Consider the following 10,047-nt stretch of genomic DNA (forward strand, 5'->3'; position numbering starts at 1 on the left):
TCCAACTTCAAAGTTGATGATGATGATGATGAATATATTTATTAGATAGAATGTTAGAGTACAAGTACAGTCACACAGTAGAAAATACAAATAAAGTCTAACATCCTGTCTAAGAGGAGCATTTAAAAAAAGCCCTTGCGGTCTTGTTTCCGTTGAAAGTCCTTGGTACATAAATCATCGACATTTAGCAATACAAATTTAACAATATAAATAAAAATAAAACCAAATTCTTACCCTTCATCATATAGATTAGTCTCATAAATGGAGGAACACAATTAAAATACTTTAAATACTGTATAAAGTAACACAGTATAAAATCACAACAAATTCATAATTACAATGGATTAGAAAGAAGCACCTTAAGCTTTCTGTTTCACATATTAAAGTGGGATAAACATGTTCTTGTAACTGGGTGTAAAAATTAAACGTTTTTAATTTTAATTAGATAATTTGCCGAGAACATTCTTAATTGTTTTGACTATTAAAATGTTGGTTTAAAGGACTACATTTGTCATGTATTTTTAGAATCATCTCCAGCAAAGGTCACACTCCTTCTCGCTAGAGGGCAGTGTTGATAGCCGGGAGCTAACTTTGTACTTGGGTAATCGAAGAAACTAAAGATATCCTTCTCCATAGCTAACAGTTACTAGCCGGCTAATCTCCTGGACAATGTAGTAGTGTTTATTTTACCAAACGTTTCATCGTTTATGTCTTTTTGCCATTTGTATTACAGTGATTTTCTAACACGCCATTAGTGGAAGAAGTAACAAAGACACCACGGGACAAGTTTAAACGACCCGGATGGTTGGCCACTGTTGCTTTTTACAAGGATGCTAACACACAAGCGAGCCGGCTAGCTAGCTAGTTAGCAATCCTGCTAAAGTAGCCACACAGTAGCGCTGTCCGGATGCTTTGAAAAGCAACAGTCGGGGTTTGAGGAGTTTCTTGTCGGCCTTGGATATGTCAGGCAGTCGGCCGCAGCAAAACGCTGGTGGGGCGAGTTCAGTGCCCAGCACGAGCAGCAGCACCGCGGGCACTGGGAACACGAACGGCGGCAGTGCAGGCAACGCCGTTACAAGTAATGGTAACAGTTCTGGAAATGCTGTGCCCTCCCGGACTTTGGCACCAGCCAGCGAGGGCGTCTTGTCGGTGCCAACTTTGGCCGCCGTACCGTCGTCTCGGGGCGGGTTTGCTTCTCTGAGCAGACCATCTGCATCATTCGGAGGCAGAAAGAAGTCCCTTCACCAAACACCCCTTTACAACGGTCTCCTGAATTCATACGAAGATAAAAGCAATGATTTTGTCTGGTGAGAGCTGTTTGGAGTGGAGCTTTTGAAGAGTGATCTATTGAAAAGCTAACGTGTGTGTGTGTGTGTGTGTGTTGGTAAAGTTTGACATTGATGCGCTCAGCACGACTTTCTGTCTGATTTTCAGTCCCATCTGCTTCGAAATGATAGAAGAGGCACACATGACAAAGTGCGGCCACAGTTTTTGGTAAGTGTCGCGCTGGTACGGAGTAAAAATGTTAAATGTCCAGGTCGGACTCCAAGATACCTTTTTACTTAAGTTAACTAGAACTTAAATCTAAGCTTTATTTATACTTTTCATTTTTAACAAGCCGAAATCAGTCATGGTGTTCTTGATCAAACACGACTGTGTAGCTTTCGCAATGATGATGATGACAAAATGAGGAAGATATCTGAATGAATCACAGCTAAACTCCATAACTGCTTTCCAGGAGTTTTCAGGGTGAATTTAGAGTCACTGGTGGTTGGTTTTGTTTCTGGAGCTGATACTGTATACTATTAAAAACATTTTTTCTTATAAAGCTCTGCAGATAACAACTGCATACCTTTTTTTTCTCTTTTGTAATTTAAGGACTTTTTATTTCTAGCACTTGTCTCCTTTGCCGTGTGGGATCTCAGAATGGTTTCTGCAATGGGGTTTATTTTATTATTTAGGGTTTCTTAATATTTCTCATTGAAAACTGAACTTTTTTTATTCAAACATTATTAGGTACCATTTCATTAACTTGTTTTTTTATTCTCCTAATTCAATGAAAGGCACCTATGCCAGAGGATCCCAAGTATTTCATGTTCCTTGTGAAAAGATTTGTGCTAAATTTGGAAGAGGTGATCAGACTGTTTTTATATGTATGTAGAATTACGACATTTATGAAATGGAACATTAGCTTAAACTAACAGATGGAGCCATCAGTTTTCTGTCTGCCGCTACATGAAGCAGTAGCAGTGCTCTTCCGTCCTTCTACTGTTGTAATTATTTCCATAATGTTCTGTTTTTCTATCCTAGTTTCAAGTGTATCCGCCAGAGTCTGGAGGACAGCAACAGATGTCCCAAGTGTAACTATATTATTGATAATGTGGATCAGCTTTACCCAAACTTTCTTGGTAGGGATTTTAAATCTGAATATTAAAATCAGAGCTGTATCTATGTTGTGTGTGTGTATGTATGTATGTTTTGTGGAGGAAATCTTTTTTTTTTTATGCTACTCCATAGTGTGTGAGAAATAATTGTCTATATCCTGTTTGAATTGTTTCATGAAATGTAAAAAAAACGCCAATCAGTGTAAACTCAGAGAAGTGCTCTGTAATGTACATTATCTAACCGTTATACTAAAGAGTCAGACAGTTATATCTATATCTATCTATGATGTGTCTGTTTTATTCACTCCAAATAAACTTAAGGCACCATCTCTTTACTATTGCAGACTTGAGTAACCTTATTTTACTTATCCCCCCCCCCCATTCCTCCCCTGTGTACCAGTGAATGAGCTGATCCTTAAGCAGAAACAAATGTCGGAGGAGAAGAGACTGAAATTAGATCATCCTGTAAGTGCAATGCAAGGACCCTGTGCCTTTTTTCCTTCATCTGTTTCTGCAATTCTTGTAACGGGTTTGCAGTGTTGTCATTCGACGCCACAAAGAGGTGGCTAATGCACTCATTGGTGCCTGTGACCTACAGAATGGATCGCGGTGGCAGGTGTTGCAGGGCATACTGAATCCCGACCAGGAGAACTTGGACCTGGCGAATGTCAATCTGATGCTGGAGCTACTGGTCCAGAAGAAGAAGCAGCTTGAGGCGGTAAGTAGGACTGAAAAGCGCTGCGTTCACAATTTACAGAAGGTATTCGAAGAGTTGCATTATCATTCTGCTGCCTCACACATGGGTGAGATAATGTATATCTGTCTTTCCTTTAGGAATCTCAAGCAGCTCAGAGACTGATCCTCATGGAGTTCCTTAAAGAAGCCAGAAGAAACAAGAGAGAGGTGCTGTTTTCACATTTATTTCATTACACTGCTGTGCAGACGGTAATTCGTGAGGAGCACAGTGAACATTTAGATACAAAATATTAAGTTATCTTGCCTGTCTCTGTGAAATAAAATGCATTCATGCATAAAGGAGAGAAAAAAACATAAGCGTGGAGAACAAAAATGAAGTAATTTGAGACCGTCCCGCTGCAGGTATATAGTATTCACCTGTGTTTGTGATTCTGCCAACAGCAACTGGAACAGCTGCAGAAAGAGCTGAGCTTCCTCGAAGAGGACATTAAACGTGTTGAGGTGAAATATGGCTGAATTCACTTAAATCGAAAAGAGAAGGAGCAGCGTTATGAAATTGTATCACGTTTTAAATTAGGGTCGCCGCTGCAGCTTAAGGTGTTATTTCTGTGTTTTTCCAGGAAATGAGTGGGCTGTACTCTCCGATGATAGAGGCGGAGTGCACTGTGCCGAATGTCGAGGCTCCTTCACCGACGCCCAGGTACAGATCACATCAACCCAGTACACACACATGTCATTTATAAACATATTATATACAGCATATTAGCTGCGAGTGAGAGTATCAGCCACTCAGGACAGCCAACTGCTCGCTGCTTCTTAGATTACGAAGTGGAAACACACCTTCGGGACTGACGGCTTTTTCCTCCACATTTTCTTCTTTATCATGTTAACAACAAAACACAAACAGCAGTCGAGATGTTATGGGCTCGTGTGTGGCTTTAAAGTGTGACTTCTATGATTGTTTGTTGAGTAGTTGCAGTCGTATTATTGACACACCGGACTACAGCCAGCCTCCAGGATTTGGTGGAACAGGCCAGGTACGTCAAAGACGCACACGTTTGTGGAAAGATATTCACTCCAAAGGAATAAGAGGAAAATACTACCCGTCTGCAAATACCATAATTATCAGAATACACATTAAATGCACATTGAATGAGTTTCGATAGATTACAGAATGATTGTAGCTCTCCTTTATTGTTAAATGCCTAAAATTGCTTTTCCAGGGAAAGCGACAGACCTGGTACAACAGCACCCTGGCATCGAGGAGGAAGAGGCTGACTGCTCATTTTGAGGACCTGGAGCAGTGCTACTTTTCCAACAAAATGTCACGCATCACAGGTACTGATTCTGCAGCAAATAATGCGACCTGCTTTCCATGAACATATCCAGAAACGTCACCAGTGTGACAGAATAGTGGATCCATTCCTCGCTTTGGCTGTAATGTGAGGAGAATTTCTTGCTGTTGAAATGTATATTGAAGCGCCTACAGTGTTTAGTGTCGCCCCCCTCCCCCCCCCCCCCTTAATATCTTGTATTTAATCCATGTTCCATCGACTCCTTGTGAACAGTGTGTGTGTGTTTTTCAGAGGAAGGCAGGAACCTGAATCAGCTGGATGATTTTATGGAGTGCCTGTCTAAGTTTACCCGTTACAACTCTGTGCGGCCCCTCGCCACCCTCTCGTACGCCAGCGACCTCTATAATGGCTCCAGTATTGTCTCCAGGTGCAGGATTGATGACTTTGTTCTTTGTGTTTTTTTGTTTTTTTAATCTCCATCCAATGCAAAGAGCAGCAGCGGAGAAGTGGTTTCATTCTCCTGCTTTTTGTTCTCAACTATCTGTCAGTATTGAGTTTGACCGAGACTGTGACTACTTCGCCATTGCTGGGGTGACCAAGAAGATCAAAGTCTTTGAGTACGGCACCGTGATCCAAGATGCAGTGGACATCCATTACCCTGTTAATGAAATGACCTGCAATTCTAAAATCAGGTGGGTGAAAGAAGTGTGGGTATTCCGATAACACAAACGTCAGCTGAACGCATTTCAAGCATTTCAAGCTTTTTAACTTTGCTGCTGGTGCGTGACCTGTCGTGTGCTACGGTGACCTGTCGTGAGCTAGAGGTCACCGTAGCTGACACTGGTTATTTATTCCACCAATGGCTTGGCTTTTGTAATGAAGCTCGCCTTGTCCCTGCTTGTTGTAGCTGTATCAGCTGGAGCAGCTATCACAAGAACCTTCTGGCCAGCAGTGACTATGAAGGTACCGTCATCCTCTGGGACGGATTCACTGGCCAGCGGTCCAAAGTCTACCAGGTAGGGAGTCTACCAGCCTTAAAGGTCCATGCTTATCATCCTTTATTACGTTTGTTTTCGTGGATCGGTTGGTTTAAGCTATCCATTTCATCAGTAATGTGTGTGGTGATTTCAGGAACATGAAAAAAGGTGTTGGAGTGTTGACTTCAATCTGATGGACCCCAAGCTGTTGGCCTCCGGTTCTGATGATGCTAAAGGTGTCTGATGCTTCTCCATCTGGTCTTCGGACAGAAATCATCTTCTCGGTTTACAGCTTTGCGACACCCTGTGTTTGCTTACAGTAAAACTGTCTGTGTTTCAGTGAAGTTATGGTCAACCAATCTTGACAACTCGGTGGCCAGCATCGAGGCTAAGGCCAACGTCTGCTGTGTTAAATTCAGTCCTTCCTCCAGGTATCATCTGGCCTTTGGCTGTGCAGGTAAGATCAGCATCTTTTGGGGGTGATTAGTGTCAGATTTCTATTTTTTGTTCTTGGAAACGTTTTCAGACTCCCAGTCGACCTGGCTAGCTCTGTCTGGTCCGGTAAACTGGACGAGTTCATGTTAAAACATTGTACTGGCGTCTCCCATGGCTGGATGGCGAGGGCTAGCAGGATGTAGCTATATGGTGCAGGTGATGCTGTCTGAATCTCACCGTTTGCCCTGTTAAATGTGGTTCAGGCTGCTGTTGATACAGATCAATGTAAAAACTGTCCAGGGAAAGGACGTCTCGCCGAGCAGCCTCCTCTACGGCGGTAACGCTTTTCTCCTCTGTGTCTCATCTGAATGCATATTCTCTTGTTTGTGTGCAGACCATTGTGTCCACTACTATGATCTACGCAACACGAAGCAACCCATCATGGTATTCAAAGGTCACCGGAAGGCAGTGTCCTACGCCAAGTTTGTCAACGGAGAGGAAATAGTTTCTGCGTACGTCCATTTACCCTTACTGTCCTCTCACAGATTCCCTACATTTTAAGTGCGGTTTATTTTTCCGCTATAGATTTTCAGGTTGGCGACTGTTAATGTAGCATCGCAGAGACACGAATATGAACTCCGTCCCTGCAGTTCTGCACTAATTGTGTACTACCTGTTATCTGGCAGCTCGACAGACAGCCAGCTGAAGCTGTGGAACGTCAACAAGCCTCATTGTCTGCGCTCCTTCAAGGGTCACATCAATGAGAAGAACTTTGTCGGCCTGGCCTCCAATGGAGACTATGTTGCCTGTGGTAAGAATTCATTGTAGCCATAAATGGCATAACCTTAATATTTGCTTTGCTGTGTGGAGCCTGTTTGATTCGTCGGCCATTAAAGGAATAAAAGAACTCCTCTTCTTGCAACCATACTGTATTGGGATGTATTAAAATATAATCGTTTGTGTGTTTGTGTAGGCAGTGAAAACAACTCCCTGTACCTGTACTACAAAGGACTTTCTAAAACACTGTTGACATTCAAGTTTGACACGGTGAAGAGCGTTTTGGACAAGGACAAGAAGGAGGATGACACCAACGAGTTTGTCAGCGCAGTCTGCTGGAGAGCCCTGCCTGATGGAGTGAGAGGCCTCAGTTTTACTCTCTGTACTTTTCAAGTTATGCTGAAAGATGGGTCACTCTGACCTATTTAAAGTGAAATCTAGATGCAAATATATTTGTGCTATGAAGCAGACTCTTCTCACATTTTAGCTTTAGCTTATTCCACCAAAGAGCACATTTCACTTCACATTTTGTTAACTGTTGAATTTTGATGAAAATGTTTTGTTGTCTTGCAGGTTAATGAATGCCCCCGAGTACCGGTTTGCTGCACCAGGTTGTAGTTTACTATTTAATGATGCTTTGTTTTTCAGGAGTCCAATGTGCTGATTGCAGCCAACAGTCAAGGAACAATTAAGGTTTGTTATTTGATGCTTTTTTTTTTTTTAAACTAGAATATAAAACGTTTAGCATCAAGAAGGACTTTCAGTCGACGCATGCCTCCACCAAGCCTGCAATGCTCCCTGTAAACGCAGTGGGATCTAAACTGCTGTCTGTATATACTGCTTTATAACATAGCAATAAAATATCTAAACAGAACCTGTAATAAGACAAAGGATTAACTAATGCTTGTGATATCACAAAGCTTAGTGATAGTGATATTACAGTATGTGAATACTGGTACAGTATTTCACACTAAATGCAAAAATGATAATAAAATCTCTTGACAAACAATTTGAATATTTCTTTTTGTTGCTCTTAAAAATTTTTAATGATAGAAAATAATTAATTGGGTCCACGCCTTCATCTGAATCGGCTTTGAAATCACCTCTTCCACATTGCAAAGACCACTTTTCAACAAATAAAAGTAAAATTAATCATTAAAAAATCAGTTAAAATCTTGTTTTGATATTTTACTGCTTTAAAGGCAATAAAATAATGTTCTTCATAGGGGTAACTGTAAAAAAATAAATAAAAAAAGAATAAACTTTCTATTTTATACCTTCATCAAACTGTCTTGAGTTTCTACTTTTGCTATTTTCGGTTGTTGCTGACATCTCGGTTTTTTGGCCCCACAGGTACTTGAGCTCGTCTGAAAGGCCTTGACGTCTTCAGTGTCTGAACGACCCTCCATCAGGCCTCTCTTTGAGGATGAGCCAGTAGCTTCCAGGCTGCCTGCAGAAGTCAACTGAAGCCGTTTTATTTTAATAAGCTATGAATTTCAGATGGCATTAAACCAACATTGAGGAGCAGCGCATCAGTACAGCAGGAGAAGTCATGCTGTCGGCTAAGCCGAGCTTGGGCAGCAGTTGGGCAAGAGGCGTCAGAAAGCATCTTTGTTTCTTTTCATTAAAGTTCTATTAGCTACAATAGAACACTTTATGATTTTAGGTCAAATTTAAACTTGTACCTTTTTTAAATAAAGCTTTAAGGTACATTTAGCCAAATGTGTGACGCATTTAACTTTTTAAAGGCCAAAGCACAAGACAAAAATGACATGCAGAAGACGATGTCTTTACGATAAGCTTTTAATTCCCCTCATTGCTCATCTCTATTCTTCCCCTGTTTTTCTGCATAGTTTATGGACTTTTTTTTTTTCAAGTTGAGAGAAATCAGTTTTAATAAATGACATGAATTTCATTTTGTTAAGTGTATTGTCAGTTCCTTGCTGTCTTAATGTTTTTAAATCTGAGGTGATGAATGGAAATCACAGAAGACTTATTTATCTTGCTATCTGAACAAATGTATGTTTGTGATCACAGTAAACTCATTCAGCTTAAAGCATCGATCTGGAATTCTACATCAAAAAAGATTTGCATGTATGTGAGCTGATTGTTTGGAAAATGAAAAACTTCAGAATGTAGCGGTAGAATTACTCGCATACTTTGTTGAAACATCTGAAATGAGCGTCAGTTTGTGTGAAGTGATGCTTGTGGTGACATGGAGGGGATGTGGGAAGCAACATATTTTATGATCAACTGAGTGAGAGAGGTTTTGTATTTGTGTAATTGAATAAATTATTTCCTAACTATTTTTGTTATTTTGTTACATATGTTTGGCATTTCAGTCTTGACTGAAAATAATCAAGTAATGATTAACACAGTGTCTCCTGTTTTAGGCTAGACTCACAAAACTCAATTAAGGGGCTGAAATTCAAGACAGACCAATGTTCCCTCTAATTTTTCATGCGTCTGAGCAAACACAGTCCCTTGGACAACTTTGAGCAACATCATAATAATACATTTTATTTTAAATACACTTTACATTTGAAAGCAAACCTCAAAGTGCACAATAGTATAAAAATAAATAACAAAAACAGCTGATAAAAATCTACAAATAAAACAGATAAAATCAGTAAGCAAAGGATGTGTGTAGTGTGGTCCCACAAGAGTACTGGAACTCCGATTACAATGGCGTCTATTAGCTGCGTAAAAACATGTGAATCTCATCATTAGCTGGAGCAGCCAGTCACCGGCCACTCACTGACTCACAGTGGAAAATAGCACAGAATGAATTTTTACGTGTTTATGTTATTTTCAATTTAGGTTGGAGAGGACTTACAGGAATTAATGGGGAGGATCGCTATTGAAATGGGCAAACTGAAAATGTGGTTTGACGGAAAGGAATTATCATTAATCTTAAGTAAAACAAAATTCATATTATTCAGTAATTGTGATAAAAATAAACAAGTTCAGGTACAAGTAGATGGGGTCAATATTAAAAGAGTATCAAAACAAGTTTCTTGGGGTGATAATTGATGATAAATTAAACTGGAAGTCTCATATAAAACATGTACAAAGCAAACTGTCAAGATGCATTTCAGTTCTGAGCAAAGTAAAACATATTCTGGACCACAAATCACTCCACATTCTTTATTGTTCATTGATTTTACCATATTTAAATTACTATGCAGAGGTTTGGGGCAATACTTACAAATGTACAACACAATCACCAACTAAACTCCAGAAAAGAGCTGTAAGAATAATTCATAATACCAGTGATAGAGATCACATACATTCACTATTCTTAAAATCAAAACTATTAAAACTCACTGACCTGGTTCGTTTTTAAACAGCACAAATCATGTAGAAAGCAATAAACAAGCAACTTCCGGGAAATATTCAAAAGTTATTCTTTAATAGAGTTGGGGGTTATAAATTGAGGGGGGAGTTCTACTTCAAACATCAGCGGTGACGTACAACATTAAA

At 40.1% G+C, this 10,047-nt stretch overlaps 1 protein-coding gene across 1 annotated transcript; it reads left to right on the forward strand.

The window, feature by feature from the left end:
* The first annotated feature begins 960 nt into the window (after positions 1-960).
* cop1 (COP1 E3 ubiquitin ligase) lies at positions 961-7,293 on the forward strand. The gene is made up of 19 exons (XM_068748824.1): positions 961-1,307; positions 1,435-1,494; positions 2,311-2,408; positions 2,785-2,849; positions 2,983-3,102; positions 3,219-3,287; positions 3,522-3,581; positions 3,701-3,780; positions 4,054-4,117; positions 4,304-4,418; positions 4,667-4,802; positions 4,924-5,067; positions 5,283-5,391; positions 5,507-5,588; positions 5,693-5,809; positions 6,182-6,299; positions 6,474-6,598; positions 6,761-6,921; positions 7,213-7,293. The coding sequence occupies exons 1-19, from the start codon at positions 961-963 to the stop codon at positions 7,291-7,293; spliced, it is 2,151 nt and encodes a 716-aa protein (XP_068604925.1).
* Positions 7,294-10,047: the final 2,754 nt, after the last annotated feature.

Source organism: Brachionichthys hirsutus, chromosome 15, assembly GCF_040956055.1.
Source record: "Brachionichthys hirsutus isolate HB-005 chromosome 15, CSIRO-AGI_Bhir_v1, whole genome shotgun sequence".
In the NCBI taxonomy this organism is placed as follows: Eukaryota; Metazoa; Chordata; class Actinopteri; order Lophiiformes; family Brachionichthyidae; genus Brachionichthys; species Brachionichthys hirsutus.

Excerpts from the sequence above, each read along its gene's own strand:
- cop1 (XM_068748824.1), top strand. The coding sequence starts at position 961 with ATGTCAGGCAGTCGGCCGCAGCAAAACGCTGGTGGGGCGAGTTCAGTG. Across the intron at positions 3,582-3,700 it reads AGGACATTAAACGTGTTGAG|GAAATGAGTGGGCTGTACTC; the intron begins GTGAAATATGGC and ends GTGTTTTTCCAG. Across the intron at positions 5,068-5,282 it reads ACCTGCAATTCTAAAATCAG|CTGTATCAGCTGGAGCAGCT; the intron begins GTGGGTGAAAGA and ends TGCTTGTTGTAG.